At 46.7% G+C, this 22,014-nt stretch overlaps 1 protein-coding gene across 14 annotated transcripts in view; it reads right to left on the bottom strand.

The window, feature by feature from the left end:
* The window catches only part of TENM4 (teneurin transmembrane protein 4), a 2,724,551-nt gene that overhangs the window by 84,546 nt on the left and 2,617,991 nt on the right, over positions 1–22,014 (bottom strand). For all 14 annotated transcript variants that reach the window (XM_074335694.2, XM_074335702.2, XM_074335700.2 and 11 more), the window contains 2 exons: positions 20,179–20,325; positions 7,819–8,035 (listed from right to left, as the gene is read on the bottom strand). In XM_074335694.2, the coding sequence (XP_074191795.2) occupies positions 7,819–8,035; positions 20,179–20,325 (364 nt within the window). The remainder of the gene's footprint in view (positions 1–7,818; positions 8,036–20,178; positions 20,326–22,014) is intronic.

The raw sequence follows: 22,014 nt of genomic DNA, 5'->3' as shown, positions 1-22,014 counted from the left end.
AACTTACAAAGCATTTCAAACAATGCCTGATACATAGAACACCCTTGGCAAATGCTAGGTGCTATTACTGCATGCGTGCTGTGTGCCAGCCATTGGGCTTCTGGGTATTTTATCTCATTTAATCTTCCAAACAAGCTGCAGCATGGGAATTAGTAACCCCACATAACAGGTGAGGAAATGGAGCCTCGCTCGCCCAAGGTCACTTGCGTTCACTTGCCCAAGGCCTCGAACGCAGGCTCTCTTCCCCCTCTCAACCCCGCGTGGTTCCAGCTTCAGCACAGCAGCCGCCTCTGCTAATGCTTCCTGTGACGGACAGCTAGGGACAAGCTCAAGCTACAAAGCAAACCGAGATTGTAATTTGGTTTGGAAATCAATAACAGGATGATCAAGTGGCAGAAGAGGAGCTGTTAGCTGCTCGTCAGGATGATGTGAGAAGTTGCTGCCTGCATCCTGAATTCAACTCACCTAGTTGCTTTATCATCATCAACATTCATTTCAATGTGGGGAGGGATTTTTTAAAAAGCAACATGAATAATATATGATGGTTGACATTTTGGAGGAAGCAGGATCTTTACCTTCTTCCCTCTTCCATCAGGGTAATTTATCATTGTCTTTCTTTCGGTCCCCCCCCCCAACCCCCAACCCTTTTTACACTGATGGGGTAGCCTGTCAGCTCAGCTTGTTCTGAAAACGCAGGAGTATAATTCAATAATAAATTCGCTCAGAGGCCAGCTGTCAGGAAGCTGGTGTTTATTTGAACTCCATTAGATGATCTCTACTGCTCAGCCTCTCTGAGGACTATGTGAGGACGATGTTAGGCCTCGGGCAGTGTGGGCGCGTAGCATGGCAAGCACATGCTTTTCTGCAACTGCTCTGCGACTGACACTCGTATATGGCTTGTAGCTCTGCAGTGGGCTGATGAAAACATTATATTGCATACATGATCTTTCCTCCCGCTTTTCCATGATTATTGCCTCTTGTAAACTCTGGCTTTTGAAACTCCTGGAAACTTTGTGCCTTTATAAAGGATCTGCAAGAAATTCTGAAGACTTACATGACATCAAGGTTATTTCCCTTCTGGTTATAGCCAGTTTTAAGTCCTAATGGAGATGAAATGCTCTCATCTGGCTAGTGAACAGGCGAGGGGCTGATCTTTCTCAGTTCCTGCCCCAAACCACCTTTCTGGCCTTGTGGTCCTTTATGTTCTGCCTTCTCTCATCTGCCCCCCACCCTGCACACCAGGATCATATACCATCTTTATTTCAAATGTTACAGCATGTCAGTTGACTTTTTTTTTCAACTTTTCTAATTAGTTTCAAGTGTACAAAACAATGTAATAGTTAGACATTTAAACCCCTCATAAAGTGATAACCCATCCCCCAAGCTACTACCCCTCTGACATCGTATATCGCTGTTATAATACCATCCACCGTCTTCCCTATGCTGTTCTCCACATCCCGTGACTGTACTTCACCTTTTTCACCCTGCCCCCAAACCCCATTCCCATCTATCACCCTTGTTGACTTTTGATTTGTAAAATAATATCACCATAATTATGTTCCAGCCACACTGCAATTGTCTCCGTTCTCTGATTATCCTGGAAAATCATGCTCGTTCCTCCTTGCAGAATGCATTGTTAAACACGGCTCAACTGAAACCCCTACTAAGCAACACAGCCTACTCAGCAGTGTGCACACACGTGCACGTGCACACACACACACACACACACACACACACACACACACACACCATGTTTCCTGAAATACATATCCTTTTAATGGTGTTTCACTGATATTTTCCATTCCATTGTACCCAATTCCATTTAAATTTACTTTTAGTAAAAAAATAGCTTCTACCCACTAAATTGATTTCTTGATGCACTAATCGGCTGTTGTGACCTGAAGTGGGATAAATAATGGTTCAACGGCCAATGCGCCTCACTGAAATGTCTGTCTCAGGCCAAAGGCCATCTCCTACCAGAAGTCTTCATTCATTCGTTCATTTGTTGGTTTGCTCATTCATTTTTCAAAAGCAAACCTCCTGTTGCCTACTCTGAGTATACAAGGCAATGTGATAGTTAGACATTTAAACCCCTCGTAAAGTGATTGCCCCTCCCCCAAGGTGCTATGCCAGGTGCTCCAGGAACAGAGGCACCAGATGCAGGCCCTGTGGTGTGGACTCAGGGACGAGGCCCTGCCTTGAACTCAGAACACTCTGTCTCCACGTCTTTCCAGACATTCAGCTGTGGCTGACTGGCTGGCTCACTGACTCATTCTACCATTCGTTGTGGTTTAGTCTGTGCCAACCCCTATGCTAGGCATTAGGGGTCCGATGATTGGCAGGGCATGGGACACCACAGAGCCCACAGCATAATGGGGTACAGAGGCATAGCTCCTTAAAGGCCTAGTGCAGGGAGGTGCTGGTCAACATTTACCAAATAGCGCTTGTGTTTCGTGGGCACCTCTGTCCCTCTCTGAACTTAGCCAATCTCTCCTCTCCACAGGATGTGACCCTCTGTGTAGGACATGATCCTCTGCCTCCTTTGCGATGGATGCTCTGGTCACCCATCCCTCCTTTTTCTAAAGTCCCCCTGACTCCTTGAGTCTTTTCTCTTTGGGCTCAGTGTGTCCCGTCTGCTGACTTCTGTAATAATCTGTTCTCATCCTACTAATGAGCTCATAATCTATTAGGCTTCAGGGAGCCCAGCAAGACTTGACAACATCACATTACTTCTCTCACCAACGCAGTGTCCTCAAACATATTCTGAACCAATATTCAGATAACGTGGGGGTGGGTGGTTCTTTTGTCAGAACCTCTTCCTGTAATCTGCTAACCTGTCCCACACCAGCAAGCCACCACTATTCCCCGAAATGACGTGTCTTCCTTATGTCCAGCCCTTCCAACCCGGTCAGTCCTTCCCAAGAGAATAGATACAAACCAAGTTGTATATGTAACAAGAAAAGAGCTGCCTCGAGTGTTCTTTCAGGAGGGAACGTCCCGTGCTGCCCTCCCTTTCCCAGCTGTCTGGTCCTAAGCTCCACAGACTAAGTCCTGTCATCTGTCCTCCTTGAATGGACAATCCATTTGGGGATCCTCCTTCCACCTACAGAGCTGAATGACTCCTCCTCCTCCTCTCCCACTCAATAGTCTCAATAGAGGGCACCCTGCTTTGTATTCTCCCCAGGACTCCAGGTGAGGGACAGGTGTTTCACTAGGCAGGTGGGGTCCAGGCATCCAAGACCAGATAGAAAGATGGAATTTGAGCCACCTGATCTGGTGATGGTGGTTTCCGAGCCTGCTATGTCCCCCACTACTTTAGACTGACTTTAGACCACCTCCATTGCTTTATGTGGAGTTGAGGGCAGCCATGGCAGGTGGTCAGATAGAGCTACTATATTCATTAAACCTTCATTAAACACCTGCTCTGGGCCAGGCATAGTCCTGGGATCTGGGGACACAGATGAACCAGACAGGCTTCTTGAGGGCGACCTTCCTCCCTCTAAGTCCATCTGGCAGTACTTTTGCCTCAGTTCTGCGTCAAGCTCTATGCTTTTCTCTAAGGGATCCAGCCGAGCCCAGAGCCCACTCTGCTGGGCTGGGCCCTCACATCCGGGGGAGCTGCTGCCCATCCTTCCCTGAGGGCCACCTCTACGCCAGTACCTCTGGCACCAGCTGGGGTGCTGCAGAGAAGCAGAAGGAACCCCCTTCCCTGAGTTAGACACACGGCCACGAATCTGCGGAGTGAAGGAGCTGCCTTTCCTTGCTGGGCTCGGAAATGCTGTGGGGTTTCTGGTTGACAGCCTGCTTCTGGGAGCCTGTTAAATGGACTCCCATTCAGACGCTAAGAAATGTGGCGCAACATACAGGGTGCAGGAGGATATGGGGTTTTCTGTCAGGCACGGGCTTTGTTATTGTTATACAAAAGCACCAAGTCAAGTCTGCCTGCCCATCAGAAATCTCCCTCTCTGGAAAAGTGCCACTGGATTCCTCCCTAACAGGGATCCCGGCTGACAGCCGGCTGGTAGAATGCTGCCTTTTCCCTTCCCTAAATAAGGGCTGACAATCTAAACCCGCTTCCTCCCTGCGTGGCTTCTGGACTTTCCTGGAGGGCAGGTTACTGTCAAGTTTCACTTCCAACTAAGAAAGTGGATTTGGAAGCTCTTTTCAACATCACCACCATCATCATACCATTAGCAAATTTTTTTGTGTGTGTGGCCAGTACTAGGTTGAGACTTTATGTACGTTTTGTTTTTTTTCATTTAATTCTCATGGCAACCCTGAAAAATAGACATTATAACCCCGCTCATAAAGATGAGGAACTTGGAACTCAGAGAAATTAAGGAATTTTCCCAAGGTCACCCAGCTAGAAAGCGGACGCAACAGACTTTAAACCCCGTTCTAATTCCAAAGCTTACATATTTTCATTAGGCTAGGTCGCTGCCCTTAAAGCCACCATTCACTGACCACCTGTGTGCCAAGCCCTGCGCTAGGTCCTTTATTTCAGTTAATACTTTCCATGGCTTTCATGAATAGTTGCTGTTATTGTCAGCGTACAATTGGAGGCAGGTGCACAAAGGTTAAATCATTTCCCTGAGGTCACACAGAACAAGTGGGAGGTCAAGCAGATTCAAACTCTGGGCACTTCCTATTATTCAACCTTCCTTCACGTGAGAGGAAGGAAAGCAACAACCCAAACTTGGTAACTGATTTCACTTTATCCCAACTGTGCAAATAAACACTGTGTTACTGGCCCAGGTCAAGGTCATGGACTCCCAAGGAGGTAGTCTAAAGAGGAAAGCATCTGCTGCCTCTTCTTTCGGGGTTTCCAGTCACTTGGGCTTGTTTTACATAAAATCTGTTTGGGGACATTCAGTAGTGATACACAGCGGTCTCATCTGAACCTAGATCTGCAAGGATTCAGGCAAATGTTAGGTAGGTAAAGGGAACTTTTACAGTAACATTTAGAAACTTCCATTATCAATTCATTTGTAGAGCAAATACTATATGGTCCAATATTATGGGTTTGGAGCCTTGTGTGGTCTTTTCTTTGAAAGCATCTGTAATTTAACAGAAGGGGATAGATATATAAACAATAATCTGGGAGCTGACATCTATTCCTGCTTCTGCTACTAGTCTGTAATGTGAGTTTTAGCAGATGATTGAACCTCTCTGGAATCTGATTCCACAGTATAAAATTAAGTAAAATAAGGTATCCATCTATCTTCCCTTCCACCATCCTTCCCTCCATCCCTCCCTCTCTCTTTCCTTCCATTTCTTCATTGTTCAAGGCCATATGAGTATATATGCAGATTTGTCTTGTGCAAATCAGTGCTACAATGAGTAAGATGCACTCCTTTCCTGGAGGACTCAGTTTAGAGAGTTGACAGACATTCACATATTTACCACATTCAACCACTTGACCAGAGCCACGCATCCAGTAGTGGCGGAGCCAGGATCTGAAACACAATGGGCCTGACTCCCAGGCCTATGCTTTTCCCTTTAGCCAAGAGGTCCATTTCTCCCAGTACAAGTTTCTCAAGTTTCCCACTTGACAGCCTCCTGAAAAGCAAGTCAGACCCGCTAGGGTCACAATACTGAAATTTCTGTGCAAGTCCCTTAGTGATTCATGGCACATAAGCAGCAGGCTTGGTAAGTGATCAGAGGACGTGCAGGGGACATGGTCCCTGCTGGTACTGATCAGGATGGCATGGTAAGGGCACTTCTTAAGCAGAACAGACAGTAGCAGCCAACAAACCATAGCCCTAATCAGATCCCATAATGGGTCTAGTAAAGAAAAGCTGAGCAAGTAATATTCCCCTTGGTTGGAATAGTATTTATACCTCCAGTTGATTAAAAGACCTCACGCCAAGGGAAGGCCGACAAGCATACATACAAAATCATACAGGCGAATAAGGGAGCAGGAAGCTTCCTCCCCAGAGACAAAGGCAGCATTTCTGGCCAAGAAAAACAAATAAGAGTTTTCCTCACTTTATTTCTGCTCCTGGCTCTGCCACTTGACTAGCCTGTGAATGCGGGAAGGTCACTTAACCTCTGAGGTTCTCAATATTCTCAGGGTAGTTTGAAGGGTTTGGACTATCAAGTACCTTCATTTGTAAGACGATTCAAGTATTTTGCTTTTATCATGCGTGACCCTCTTGCTGGGCTCAGAGCACTTCCCCCAACTTCACTTTCCCCATCTTGTCATTGCTCCTGTGAGGAAGGGCTGGGCGGAGGGAAATCGTGGGCTCTGAGTCCGATGGTCCCTGGTGTGACTCTGGCTCTGTCATATCCCAGTAGCAAGGCCTTCTCCTTAGAGTCCCATGACACACTGGGGATGATAATACCACACACTGGGGTGGCTACCCTCATCCCTTTTCAGGTTCCTGTCTCCCCTTACTCATTCTCCTTGAGATAACTTTTGTGTTCTCATAGTGTCAACACCTGCGTGTTTGGTGATGGCTCATAAATCAAGATCTCCAGCTCTAACCTCCATGTGAGCTCCAGAATTATGTATCAACTATAAATAGGTATTTCCTCCGGGGTGTCCTCCTGAGGCCTGTCCCTTCCTGGTCCTGACAGTGCTCAGGTGGAAGTCATCCAGGCTCCCAGCTCTACTCTCCTCTCAGGTTCCCCACCTGGTGAGGGCACCACCATCTACCCAGGCATCTGAATAGGAGATCCCTGTCTCTAGCGTCCCTCAGACCCAACCCATGACTAAGCCCTGCTGACTTCCCTTTAAACAGAACCTGAGAAGGTCCTTCATCATTCCCACCCCTCAGCAGTACCCTGTTTGTCCACTGAGGGCAGGAACTCCCAGCACAGAAATCAGGATCATGGCAGGTACACAATGTGTGACTGCTCAGTTGAACTGTGCTGACTTTTAGAGAAAGCTCTGCATACATGGGGCATCACTCCATTGGAAAACATTCAAAAGAGATTATTATAAATCCCTCCTTCTTGGATACCTTTTCCTAGTTCACAGACCCTGATCTGGGGAGCAGAGAATAGAGAGCAGTCTTTTGCTGGCTCCCATGCCCTTTCGTGCCTCTGGGACTTTGCACAAGCTGGTTCCTCTCCTTGGAACACCCTCTCCCTCCGTTGCTTAGCTAACTATTTCTCATCTTGAAGATTCAGTTCTTAAGTCGTGGCCTCCCCCCTACCCAAGAGCACCTCCTCTGTGTTCCCCGAATCTCCTGGGGGCATATTTCTGGCCTATCACACTGGAACTGTCTCTTTTTGTCCTCCTCGTAATAGACGATGAGTGACCAATGAGCAGGGGCTGTATTCTACTCATTTCTGTGATTCTAGCACAGGACCTGACAGAGAGCAGACCTCAGGAAAAAAACTGTCCAATGGATAACACAGTTGAAAACTTGTGAAACTATGCATGGGCATACGGCCTGGGACACCAGCCGAGGTACCCCACTCGCAGCCTAGCAAGTCTTCTGGCCATCCGCTCTGAGGGTGAGCAGTGTTAAAGCGTTTCAGCTCATCTGGAGACTGCAGAATCAGTAACAGCCGACTGCAAAGTGGGTATTGATCCAAGATTCCCCCTAGACCTTTGATTTCTCACTCTCTCCATCTATCACCCAGCGGGAACAACAAAACTTTGCTCATAAAAATTCCAAATGCCTAGGATAGCATATTTCCTAAATGTGGGTATCTGCGGCTGCTCCTCTCCCTCCCTGACATTTCATCAAGAGCCTTCGAGGCCCACTCCTGGCCTCCTCCCACCCCCACGCACCCAAATGCGGCCCCGGAAGTCAATCGGTCCTCCCTCAGAGAGCCACGGCCAGAGATGGGGCCCATTGGACTCACCCTCCATCAAAGGGGTTCTCCCCAGGGATGATGTGCGTGCTGTCCCTGCCCACAAGGAACTTGATGCGGTCGTAGAAGGAGTGCAGGTTCTGCTGGGACACAGGGGCCTGTGTCTCCTGGATGATGTCCAGTGGGTCCGGGGAGCCCAGGCACAGCGGGTTGACATGACAGAGGGGCTGGAGGCAGCAGTCGGGGTCCATGCAGTCCACCAAGCCATCTACAGGGGTGACAGGACATCAGGTTTATATTGCCATGTTCACTCGGCCACAGGTGTCCACAATGCCTTCATTCACTTCTCTAGTTTCCACTTATTGAAAAACTTGATTAAGTGCCTGATATAAGCCAAGGCCTTTGCTGGGCACCAAGGAGCTCCAGGGGCTTCAGATCTGGTCCCATCCCCGAGTCTAGTAGGAGAGACAGACAAGTCCGTGTACAGTAGGACATGTGCTATATTTTTTTTCCATAGAGGGAGAAGGAATTCTATATATGAAGGTCCAGAAGTGAGAGAATACATTGAACATTTGAGTTGCTAAATTCAAAAGCTGGGCTCAGGAGGTGAGGGGAACAGCACAGGAAGAGACTGCCAAGGTTGGCAGGTGCACGTGTGCCGGGCTTCTGGGTGGGGAGCAGGTTAGGGAGTTTGCATTTCACCCTCCCTCAGGGTCCATGTGAGCTACTGAAAGGTCTTAAGCAGGGGGTGGAAGCTGGGGGCTCCATGGGCGGGGGTGGTCGCCGAGGTGGCCGAGGGGAAAAATAATACTTGTTGAGACTAGAGTGCTACCAGTGCAGATTGAGAGAACTGGATGGTTTTGAGCCACATTTAAGAGGTAAAACCGATCAAGCCTGGCAATTGACTGGCTTTGGGGGTCAGGACGAGGCAGTATCTTGAAGGCACTGAAGTTCTCAGTTTCTCTCCCAGCTGCATGTAAATATGTGGAGACCCGGCTCTGCCTGCTGTGAGAGGCATCTGAGTTTACTGGATGGTTTTAAGCCTCTGACTGAGTTGCCATTTGCAGGGAATTCTCTTTACCACATGGATGGATTTTTTTCAGGACCGAAAATTAACTTCCAGCTTCCAGCTTTCCAAAGTGCAAAGAAAGAAATTCCAGCAGACCACAGAGTTTGGCCCTTATTATTCCAAAGTGCTTTTATAGGCACCCAACAGCGTAACTTAAAATGGATAACAAGCCTAGGGAGTAGAGGGTGCTGCCCAAAGCTGGGGAGGGGAAAAGGCCAGGGTTACAGTCTCTGCGCTTTGTAGACAGAGAACAGTCTAAAGACTTGTGCTCCTCTGGGGGTTTAAATTCTGCCGCTCCGGCTGATTAGCTGTGTGACTTTGGGCAAACTGCCCCACCACCCTGGGGGCATAGGTCCTGTTCTGCGCCTATTTCTGTTGTATCCACAGCACTTACTGTAGGTGTTTAAAACATCACTGTTAAATAAATGAATGAATGAACATTCAATGAATGAATGAACAAACGAATCAGGGGAGGAAAACCAAATGACAGGCCAGAAAAGCAGAAAACCACCATCTTCATTCAATTTAATAAACAGTGTGGCATGATGGGAGGATCACTGAGACTCGGAGACGGAAGTTCCAGGTCCAGATTGAGTTCCTGTGTTTACTCTGGAGCCCCAGTCAGTCTTTGAGCCCCAGTCTCATCACAGACACGCCTCCCTCACTTCTATCTCCAGGGGCTGCAGTACAGATGCTCCCACCAGAGTCCTGCATGTGCATTGGCCGGACTGAAGCCCCAGCCACACAGGTAGCACCCCCACGACTCCTCACTTGCCTCAGGGGTGTTGTGGTCTCAGGGGAGTTACCTGACCTCCCTGAAATCCAGTGGGTCAGGGGAGCCCAGGCACATTTTTCTTAATAAATTAGGGACAAAAATCCCTTGTCTTTCTTGCTCACTTCTGCATGGTATCCAAGACCTCATAGCTTCCTGAGGGCAGCACAATGGTAAGAGTATGGACTCCAGAGCCACACTGTCTGGGGTCAAATCCTGGCTCTGACACTCATTACTGTGTGACCGTGGGCGAGTTACTTAAACTCTGGCTTCAGTTTCTCACATCTCTTATGAGGGGATTATAAAAGAAAGCGTCACATAAGTATGTGTTACATCAATAAATATGTCCCCAGATTTATCAGAGTACCTGACACACAGTAAGTACTGAAGTAAGGGTAGTTAGTTTTTCTTCCCGACCCTGAACCTAGAACAGGCTCCCTAAAGTGAAGGGCCATTTGTTCTGCGTCTGCTCACCTGCCAGATTCATCCTGAGAGGTGGCGGACAGGCCTCCTGTCACCCCAGCACTGTCCTGAATCCTAACTTGTAGCTCCCATCCCAGCTCCCAGAGTCACCAACTAATTGCCCAGCAAAGCACCTGTCTTCTCCTGCAGTCAGCGGGCTCCATTGTAATTTCTTGTGCTGCCCTGTCAGACATTGCTTAAACACACAATTACAGCCCGAGCTAAGGGTTATTTGCATTCTGCTATTGATGTTAGCATGACAGATTCAGCTGCCGCATCCATAACTCGGCAGAAATGCTCCATTATTCAATCCCAGCGAGCAGGGCCGTTGACCATTAAATCAGCTAGCACAATTGAAGGGCCGTGAAAAGTCATGGCTAATTTGAAATTTTATTAGCTCTTGCCTGCTCTTGTTTACCACCAAAGCAGTTCCCGGAAGCCAGGCTTTTCCCTTTTTATAAACACTTTGCTCTGTGGCACCTTAGAAGAACTGGCTCCTGTTCTCTAGTCCTGGGGAAGGTGAGCCAGGAATTACTGTTATTGTTCCTAATATTTACATTAAATGATGATGATGATGGTGACAGCGATGATTATCACAGCTGCCACTTATTGAGCACGAGGCCTTGTGCTAAACGCTGTCCTAGGAATGTCCTCAAGGAAAGTGTCACTGAGTCTTCCCCACTCTATGAAGTCGCCACTGTCATCACCATCCCCCTCATTTTGGAGAGAAGGGACCAGAGGCTCATCATAAAGGTAAAGTAACTTGGTCAAGGTCGCATCGTCAGGGAAGAAGCTGATTAGGAATGTGAACTCAGTTCTTTGTGAAATATGAAAGGTTCTTTGAGTCCTGAAGAGATTTTTAGGAACCATTTCTTAAGTGGAAAACATGAGTTGATGAGTCTCGCTGAAATATTACTCTTCTGTGCTCTTCCATTACAGCAGTCATCCCCCTCTACTGGAATTCTGATTTTCTCTCTGTCTCCCTCTCCAGACAGTGGGCTCCTGGAGATCAGGGCTATCTGACTCATTTCAGGATCCCAGTACCTACTGCTCTAGCTTTTACCTTCGTCCTTGCTTCTGGAATATGGGGATCCCCCCACACCTCTTTTTTCTTCCCCTTTTAAAAACAAATTCAGCAGTGAATTTTAAAACCAAATTGTTGTTTCCTGTGGCCAGAGGGCCTTTGTGATGACCTAGTTGGCCATTCTGCTGGAAACGAGCTTGAGCCAGTGTCCTGATAACAGACCCTAGGGTGGCCCCTCCCTTGATTACATTTCAGGGCAGACTTTTCTGGATGCAGTCTGGCCTTGGAGAACTGAATTAGATAAACATGGCCATGGCAACACTATGCAGGATAGTAGAGACCTCAGGAGACTTGAGAATTGGGGTTCTCTGAAATGGAGATATCACACAAACAGGGCTTTGATGAGAGATCCTGGGACTGGGGAATTATTCACTGTACGTTTCACAGGTTAGAATGATTCATGCCAGACCAAAAATTATGTCTGCCTACACCTTCCTATGTTGACCCTTCCTAATCACTCATTCAGCAAATATTTCCTAAGTAGTAAATTTGGGCTAAACCTCTGCTAATAGACACAACTATACTTAAATGAGACACATACATATTTTAAAAATGATTGGGGCCCACAAAATTCTTATCAAAGGCTCAGTTCACAAGACCAGCCTTCACTCAGACCCCCTTTATATTTTTAAATGCAACATATGGCAGCCTGAAACAGGGCATATGGCCGCTCTATAGCAAGAGAGAATCTTCCACAGTTTAAATTTCTTAGGCATAGATGACAATTTTAGAAGAGTCACATTAAGAGGAAAAAAGTATCCTTTGGGGACTGAAAAGTAAATTTTGAGGTGGATTAGAAATGCATTGATATGTAGTTTTTGGGATTCTCTGGTTTGGATCATTTTGGAAACATTTACGTTTCCTAAGCACGTCATATTTCATTTAATTGTATATTACGCAAAAGTTGGTTGACTTATAAAACATCCATGTTTCATATATTTGTTATTCCCATTGAGAGAGCCTCATTATCACAGTAGAAAAACACAAAACAAAACAAAACAAAAACCCCAAACCCCACCAAGAAAAGAGAGATGATTTTCCTCCATTTCCTTCAAGTTTCCAATAAAATTCTCCTAGACTTGAAACTCCAACATTTGGAAAAGAACATTTTTTTCCCCCAGAAATTTCTTCTTTCCGCACAGTTCTGAAGGCCTCCTCCCTGTCCTTACGTGGTGAAAGTGAAGAGGGGCAGAAGAAAATGTCAGGGGCCATTCAGGCTGCTAGGGTCTGGGAGGGGTGAAGTGCAATGCTGCATCGAGCGTGGGCTCTGGTGGGGGTGAAGCGCAAAGGGAAGGGAGAAGGAAATGGCCAGAAAAAAGGCAGAATAGAAATTAAAAGGAAAGAAGGAAGGAAGGAAGGAAAAAAGGAAGGAAGGAACGGAAGGCGGGAGGGAGGGAGGGAGGGAGGGAGGGAGGGAGGGAGGGAGGGAGGGAGGGAGGGAGGGAGGGAGGAAAACAAAAGAAGAAAAAGGGCCAGGTGTCTGGGGCACGAAATGAACATTCCAAAGTGGTTCATGCACTCATGACTCTTGAACTTGAAGACGTGCCATTCCCCGCCTCCAGTCCTCAAATGGGGTACGGTGCATGGAGCACTGTTGTTTGCTAACATTTCCATCTACATGGTACCGACTTGAGGGTAAAGGCCATGCCGTTTCCTCTTTCATCCCTCCTCAGTGCCTACCCTGCTGGAGGGTGTCAACTAACCTTGAGAATTAGGGGCAGGGGTATTTGGGAGAAAAAAATTCAGGCTAGAAGCCTGAAGACCCAGTTCCTCCCCTGGGTCTGCCACTCTCTAGCTGTGAGACCTTGGGCATGTCCTTTCATATGTCTGAGATGCCATTTATTCATGTAAAACTGGGATAATAAGCTCTGCCAACCTCTCAGGATTTCTGAACGGTTCCTGGGTTGTGAAGAGTAAGTGAGTAATTCAATGTAAGAACGTTTGGTGTCCTTCCCGTGCCTGTGGCTATTCCCAGGGTCCCCTCTGCAGACAGGTGCAGGGAGACAGGAATGGGTGAAGTCTTCTGCCACCACTTGCAGTCCTGATTAGAAGTAGCTTCCTGTCCATTTTGTGATTTTAAAAGCTGCCACTGAGTGGTGGAATCTCGGATGACACACTTCCCTCTTAGATATCAGCATCCTCATCAGTAAAATGGAAGGTCAACGAGGCAACCTCTGTGGCTAACCTGTCTGACCGCCACCTCTGACCTTCACTTGCCACAGGCCCGTCTCCTCTGGTGGCTGCCTGCTGTAACTTTCACAGACAGTGAAAGGTGTGCATGAGAATTCTATTGAAGGCGGTCAGCTAGGCTTCTCATATTTACAAACAGGACACGGGCTCAGGTTAAGTGATTTACCTATTGTCATACTGCTAGTGAAGTGGCAGATTTGGGCATGTGGCCCCTTATCTTCCTCTAAATCCTGTGGAATCCACTCTTCCACAGTCTACATTTCTTACTCCATCAATGCTTTGCACATGGCAATTCTCCCAGCCCCGTCCCCCTCCACAGAGGGCAGGACGTGACCTGTCTATTTCTGTATCCCGAATGCATAGCACAGTGCCTTGCACACAAAACATCAAATTTGTTGAATGAATGGAAAAAAAAATGAATGAATCAATAATTATGTATGGATCCCAAATCCATCAGTGTGGCAGAGCCCGTTGAGGGCCATGGGATGTGATGAAGCCACTCCCTGCCTCCCCCCAGGAAGAGCTTGTTCCTCTCCTTAGAAAGGAGGCACAGGACACAGGCCTGTTTTGGCTTTTGTTGTTGTTGCTGTTGTCTATAGCAGCTGTTATCCGGCTGGCTTTGTGCTGAGCACTGGGCAGGCAAGAATACAACAGAGTCATGCCTCCAGAGGATTCAGTTGGGTGCATCAGACAAAGACCACAGAGTGCCGGGAAAGAAGAAAGCAGAGGGGGTTGTGGTGAAGCCCAAGGTGGGAACCCAACACAGACTGGGGGCTGGAATCGCTCCTGGAAGAGAGAATGCTTAAACTGGAAAGATCGGAAGGATGGAGAAGAATAAGCCAAAAGGAGAACAGAGCTGGGGGCAGGTCGCGGACCCCTGTGGGCTAGTTTCCCACTCTTTGCATCGCAGTTTGCATGTTGCACTGGCCTGCGGACCGTGTATAACAAGTCCATCTGTCTCTCTGCAGGTGCAACTCCTCCCCCAGCTCCACAGCCCGGCAGCCAACCTCATCTCGCTACTGTCTGTAGTCTGGCCACAGAGCTGTCTCACCGCAGGCTGTGAGCAGCATCCAGGAGGCCCTGGGAGTGCAGTGTGGGGTGTGCCTCTCCTTCTGTATACATCCGGGGGAAGGTTTTGTCATTTGCTCATCATAAATTCTGTGCTTTCTTTGAAAAGGCTTGCAAGATCTTTATCTGTCCCTTAGAACGCAGGATTTTTAAAGGTCAATTTCTCTCTTGTCTCTTATCACAAGACACATAGTTTAGAGATAGTCTGAAGGGTGAACAACTTCTGTGGCTTTATGGGAACTCTCCATTCCAGCAATGGGAGATCGGTAACATGGAGGACAGAGGGCTTCATTCTCAGTTTTTTTGAAATTTCTCCTTCCTGGTTACATCGATCACTGATCTGTATTGGAATCCATGATGGTTTTTCATGGGACTAACAGTGCCGAAAGAAATGACCACATCTGGAAGCTTTTTAAAGATTCTTTATCAAAAGGGGTCTGGTTAAATTCCAGTGGATTTTTTTATCCTGGCTTCTTTGTAAACCCCAGTTTCATTCTCATCCTAGCTCTCCCATTGATCCACTCACTGTGTGACTTGGGGCAAACGACTTCAGCGCACTGAGCCTCAGTTTCCCTACATGAAAATGTCTGCTTTGCAAGTGTGTTGTGAGGGCTGGGGAATCACTATAAGTCTAGTACAGTGCCTGGTACTTTGGAATGCTCGCTAAAAAATGGTTATTATTTTCCTTTATGTACATTTGGTTTTCTTCCCTTCTAACCATGAACATATAACAGTCTGGAATATAAATTTTAATCTAGAAATGGAAAAGGTCAAAATACATTACTATATGGAGAAGAATATTGTGAGAAAAGTACTATATAAAATTTTATAGGGAGCGTAATTCCAATTTTTAAAAAATGATTATTTATATATGAATATATGTTTATTTTATAATAAACTCATGCTTCTGTAATTACAGGTGGAAAGGAACAGAAGAAAGACAACCGACATTTGCCAGTGATAAAAGTTGAATAACTCACTCAAGGTAACGCAGTCAGCAAATGGAGGAGCCAGGAATTGAATCCAATATGGGGACAGATCCTGTACTTTTAATCACTGTGCTATGTTGCCTCTCAGGCATGTTGAATATATCACCTGTAATCCTCACAGCAACCCTGCAAGTTAGGCATTATTATCCTCAATTTATAGACACAGCATGTTTGGGCACAGTTTCACCATCTCTGAAATGGGCGTGAAAGGAACATCCCCATGAGAAGGTCAATGTGTAACAAATGAGAAGATGCATGTGACAGCATTTCATAAGGGACTTGATAAAGGATACACTATGAACAGGGCATGCCCTCTTCATCAAGTGGGGCACACAGAGGAATTTATGCTGAGCGGCGAGCCAGGGTCTCTGTGCCTGCCTGCCCTGCTGGTCCCGCTCACCGACCAGTGCTCTGGGTGAAATCTGGGGGCATGTGAGATTAACTCGGCAGCCCCGACAGAGGATCAGGAGGCGGAGAGTCACTCAGTCACATTCAGGATCTGTTTCCTATTTTTAAATCTTGACAACCATAAATGAAAACAAAAACAAACCAATAAAGCTAAACCCAACTCAGTCATGTTGTATAACTTGTTTTTTTGGGGGGTCTCACAGTTTAAAAACACTGCAATGGCACTCTTAATGAAGCTTAAAATTTAGGTTTAATTTGGAAAGGATTGCTTTAACCCTAGCAAATTGGGAAAGAAGAGAAACTGCTAGTTCTCAGATAACTTGAAGAGCCACAGTTGGGTTTATGATGGCGCCATAAATGAAAAAAGGACTATATAAAATTTTATAGAGAGTGTAATTCCAATTTTTAAAAATTGAAGTCTGGGCACACTGAAAAACTCTAATGTGGCCAGACCTCACAGACTGTGGCAATTTCTGCCACCTGCAGGCTGTGTGCCCAGGGCAAAATCCTTCTGCCTGCTCACTCCCCGTTTCCACATCACAAGGAAATAGTAAGGGGATGATAATACCACATACCTCCCAGTAATGTTGGGAGGATGCACGATTGCTTTGCAAACTACAAAATGACATACAAATTGTCATTTCCATATTCTAGTTGGCTTTGTGATACTGTTGTAGCCTATTTAAATTCAAGTAAGTCTGAGTACTCACACTACATTTTTAGGAGGAGGAGGAGAAAGAGGAGGAGGATGAGGAGGAGGAGGAAGAGGAGGAAGAGAACGAAGAGAAGGCTCTAGGGGAAGATGGAAGTGCTCTAGGTCCACAAGGCTAGTGGAATGGCTCAGGAGTCTTGGGCCTTAAGTCCAGGCCGTATTAGCGACTCTCTGTGATTTTGACGTGTACGATGTCACATTCCCTCTCTGGGCTCCCATGTGCCTGTCTGTAACATGCAGGGGAGGAGAAGGAGGGGGCTGAAGCTGAGGCTCTCTGTCTCTTCCAGTAGTTACTCAACACTAAACTCTGCTAACTCGTTCTCCAAGCCCCTGAGTCGTATCAGCCAAGAACAATCACTGCGCGAGGCTCTAACACTTCTTCCCTCCACCCTAACTTATTTATTTGGGATTATGCTGCATCCCACATCATGGCTGAAATAAAGGCACTTATTTTATTCTGCCTCGATTAGATTTGGTTGTTTGGATAATATTTCTTCCAAATGACTGTGAGTTTCCTGAGGGAGAAAGACGAGGCCATGTTCATCGGTCTTTATATCCCCTCAGAAAGGAGCATGGTGCCTTGTAGACAGCAGGAGGCCAACAAATGTGTGCTTCACTGAACTGAAAACCACCCAGAGCTAAATATGGCTCACTCTTGTGTTGCCTTATGCAGCCTGCCCTGTTTCTCCCTCCATCAAAACCATCTCCATTTGGCCAAGACCCAGAGTGACAGAGACAGTGAGGACAGCCCTGCCTCCTATGGCACTTAGGAACAGTCTATACCCTATGGTTGTTTCATCTGTGACCCCCTGCAAAGCAGGGGCCCCCTGAACCTTCCCTTTGACTCCCCCAGTGGGTGGAGAACCCACTGAGCTGAGTGGGCACGGAGGTGAGACATTCCCTCGTTTCACAGTTGAGAACCCAAGACCATGGGATGTCTTCCTGGCTGAACTGGACGCCTCACAGGACAGGGACTTTATTACAGCTCCCAGTGGAATACCCAGGCATTTGCAGTTGACTGAGTGGCTGCTCCTTCAACACAGCTCTTATCCCCCTGCATTGCAATGGCATGCTTTCCTCTCTCCCTCCAGATTGTGAACTTCACAAGGGCAGGGACTGTGTCTTATTTGTCTCAGAGGCCCCTGGACCCAGGACAGGGCCTGATACGGAGTAGATACTCATTCAGTTAATGTCCGTCGAGTGAGTGAATGAACTCGGGTTACAGTACCATTGTACGGCTTTGCTAAATGGAAAAGCTCCTTTCAGGCCATAACACGCTCCACGAATGCAAGAGGTATAAGTCTCCTTAATCAGAAAATTGGGGATTTTCTGATTGTTCTTTTCCAGTTCCTGTTTGTTCATCTCTCAGAGCAGCTGGAGGGGGCTCCATTTCCCTGGTCTAGATAAGTCCCGTTTCCTATGACAAAAAACTCTTTTCTCCCACCAAAGCTGTGTGGCGATGGGCTCCCCCCATGTACACAACTGGGTGAGTTTTAGTGCTGGGAGGGCTGGCTCTGAAGGATGGTAAACAGAAGATACACTGGTATTGCGTTTCATGTGAGAGAATAACCGAACTTGTTTATGAGCCTATTTTTGTATGTGCTGTGGGGGAGATGCACCCTCTCCCCACATTTCTCAAGGATGTTCAGTTCTGTTGTTGCCCAGATGCTCTATAGCTGCTTGAAGGCTCTGGCCGAGACCCTGGACTCTTGAAAAGGGAATGAGCTCCTGGCGTTGTTCCTCTTCCCCTGTCTTCTGTGACACGGATTTACTATTGCTCTTTGGAATCGTGTCTACATAGGCAAGGCGAAGGGGAATGCCGAGGAAATTACGCAGATAATTTAGGCTGACATCTCTTTCCTACAAAGAGCGAGTATGATTGTACTTTATCTTACCTGAAGACCACCTTTATCACCAAGGGATACGTGGTGCCCTCCCCTGCTTTGCCGGCCTTTGCCTATGATGATTTCTCTGAATGGAAAGCCCTTTCTTTTCAGGAAACACCTACCTACGCAAGTGTCACCTTCCTGATGAATGTTTTCCTACTCTCACAACTACCAGTATCTAACTCTTCAATAGCACTTATCACCGTCCATGAGCACTTAACTTTGGGTCTCTCTCCATCATCTGAGTTCCCAGAGCGTAGGGACAGGACTTATTCATCTCTGCCTAGGGCCTGGCCCCATAATCGGAAGGCTGGATATTTATGGAGCATAAGCATTAATGAACTCCACAAGTTTCAGATCTATTATGGGACATTCTAACCCTGCAAGATCTTGGAAGGAGAACATGGACCCGCTTGCTGTCTCTGCCTGGCTACCGAACCCTAGCCCTACGAGCTCCTTGTTGACAATTATGCCACTGGGCCCAGGCCTGGGTAGATAGGCCCGGACCACCTCCTGGATGCAGGCAGCAGACAGAAGCAATGAAAGCTGGCTTCGAAAAAGATCAGCAGTCTGACACAGCCCTTTCCAGGTTGCTAGAGCCAATTCAAAGCTAGTTCATCTCAAGGCAAATGAACCAGAGTAATCACAAAAGCACACTATGCCTTTTAATCCTTACGGTGCTTTGCAATTATAGAATCACTCTAAGTAGAAATTCCCAAAGGGTGGGATGCACAGTTTCCAGCCTGTTGATTTCCTACTCTTATGTATACTAGAAAGTCCTTCGGTATAAATGTGAGGGAGCTACATAAACACACCTGGACGAGGAAAACTGGTAGACCACCATTAGAAAGGAAGGGTTAACTGTTTCCTTTTTTTTTTTTTTCTTTCATATCTCTGTTTGTTTATTCTTTTAATAACCCCCAATAAAATTGGTAGAGCCAGGAAGAATAAACCCATCTTTCAAGTGGGAAAGTAGAGCACATTATGGTTGTATTTATCCAAGTTTATAGAACAGAAAGATGAAGGCTAATTCTAGGACCAATATAAGGATGGAATGGTTCTCATGGCCCAACCGCTTCATTCTATAAATAGGGAGCATGAGGCACAGAGACATCAAGCAGCTTGCTGAAGGATACACAGGGAGTCAAAGACTGGGATTAGATCCCTGATCTCTTCACTCTCAGCTAATAAGTGTTCCGGAAGACTAGGCCTCCCTCAGGGTTTTGAACGTCCAGCACTTAGAAACACTCCAACAGCAAAGGCAAATTCTATTACAAATCCACAGGGACAGAGGGCGTGGGGGCAAAGGTGAGGGTTACCACCAGAATCAGAGGAGAAGGGACTTTGACCGAAGGTAACTCAACCATCCTTCCTTGGAGAAGCATCCTTTCTGCCACTTTCTGTTACAGAATTGAATGGCTTCTTCTTGTCCACATCCAGTGAAGGGGATCTTCTAATTTTTTGAGGCAACTCATTCCACTATTGAACTGTTAGAAAAATTCTTTCTTTCATATGCCTTCTCCTCTGCACTTGCTGCCGATGGCAATTAATTTGATGTACATTAGTTCATTGTACTTAATTCTAACGGAACTAGTGGTATGCACTCATTCCTTAGGCCACATGTGCAGTTTTATGCCGGCCCTGGTGGCCTCCTTGACTGGTTAGCTGATGTGTTGGTGGCTGTTAACTCAATAGTGTCCACCCTCCACCCTGAGCCCCACCCCACCCCACCTCCAGAACTGCATGGGGCCCATGGATGCCACAGCCCTACCTCCATCATTGTCTTTGCTGTCACCACAGGCAGTTTCCATCGATGTGTCACAGCCAGCTCCTCTCCAGCCCAGCTGACAGACGCAGTGCCACCCATTCAGGTCCAAGGTGCATCTGCCGTTGCCATTGCACAACCCAGGGCAGCCCTCTGCAAGGCAAAGCACTTGGAATCAAGGTCTGATCATCCACGGAGAACTGCAGTCACACACACTCACACTCCACCTGCCAACTTACAAAATGCTTTCACATCCATCAGCACATCTGTGCCCTTAGCACCCAGGGAGGCTGGTCTCATTAGGAACTGCCACTTCACCAACAGGCAACTGAGACTCAGGGGTGAAGGATTTGCGAAGGCTGTGCTGCCAGGAATTGGCACAGTCAGGAGGTGGTACAGGCAGGAAGTGGCAGGGATAGGTCTGAAACCTACACCTTCGCATCTAAAACCCCCTCTTGCAAAAGGGATCAGGATTCTAGAGACGAGTTAGTGGATGTAAGCCTGTCAGAATCTGACCAACAGAGCTTTTTGCTTGATTATTTTTCCTCATTCACTCTTTTGTGTTTTTTCCTGTCTCAGGAGACTGTTTGGAACAAAGGAATCATCTCTGTGTTTACTCCTCATGTCCCCTCAGCACCTCTGGATCTCATTCTAAAGGGATGTATCTTTTTCAGCTCTGTTACTAGGTCAACGCCATTGGACCTGAGGCTTTTCGTTTATTCTGTCCTATTTTCTCCTAAACTGTCTTTGCTTTTGAGGAAGAGTCCTGGGGTCTTTTCCTTCCCATCTTAACTGCAGTCACTAAGAAGGGCTCTACACCCAGAAGAGCTTGATGACTAAGATGAGAGAGACTAGTCAGGTCTGTCTGCAATTGCAATCGCAGGTACAGGATGGATGCCGTTTCCTAATTTTGTTCCTCTGTACATCAGTCTGTCATTTATTAAGCACCTTCTCTGGGCTAGCACTGGAGGTATAGAGATGAATAAGAACTAGTTCGTATTCTTGAGAAGCATGGAGCTTATGAAAGGAGACAGATTTGTATAAGCAAAATATTTCACTGCTAAGTGCCCAAAGGGAGATGTACAAAATATGGTGGGAACCTAACACAGGAGCGGCCATCTGTCTGAGAGGGCTGCGGATGATTTAATCAAGAAGGGTCAGGCAATATTTAGACGCTGCCTTGACTATATCATCAGGTGGAGAGTTTTTTATTACTATTCAAGTAGATTTACAGGGTTTTGATTACCACCTTTTCAAACCCTTCTCTCTGAATGTGTGGCTCAGAAATCTATGCCTGAGAGTCTGTTAAGTTATTGGTTCACTTCAGTTTCTATTTTGCCACATGTTTTCATTCAAGTCCCCATTTTAACAAACCCGCCAACACCTCCCTCAGAGGAGCTATCTGAAAAACCACCTTTCACTGGCACGTCTTCCATGTCTCTGCTCAGTCTTGGGGGACAGGTACGGATGTGAAAGCACTCTGTCATCTACAAAACATAGTATTATGAGTAGCAAGCTGCTACAAGTATGGCTACAAACTGAATTTCCTGCCATGGAATAATGGAAAATTGACCCATCATTCTTTAACGGGACGAACGTGAATGTCACTGTCCAGCATAATAGCCAGACCAAGGTAGGCACTCACTGAATGGCCAATCAATTAGAATCTAAAACTTTGGTGTTTCAAGCTTTTGATCATTGACTATTATTACAACGTAAAAGAAAAGAATGTGCTCATTTATATTTGAGATGTTCAACGTGGCAACCGACCAATCCATCTGGCCACTGTCCTTTCCAGTCAAAGGAGGAAACATTTATTGAGTGTGTACTCCAAGCCTAGGA

The sequence above is a fragment of the Rhinolophus sinicus genome, chromosome 14, assembly GCF_057876585.1.
Source record: "Rhinolophus sinicus isolate RSI-liver-muscle chromosome 14, RSI-T2T, whole genome shotgun sequence".
NCBI lineage: Eukaryota > Metazoa > Chordata > Mammalia > Chiroptera > Rhinolophidae > Rhinolophus > Rhinolophus sinicus.
Note: the sequence above shows the minus strand (reverse complement) of the source record. Positions and strands in the feature narration are given on the sequence as shown.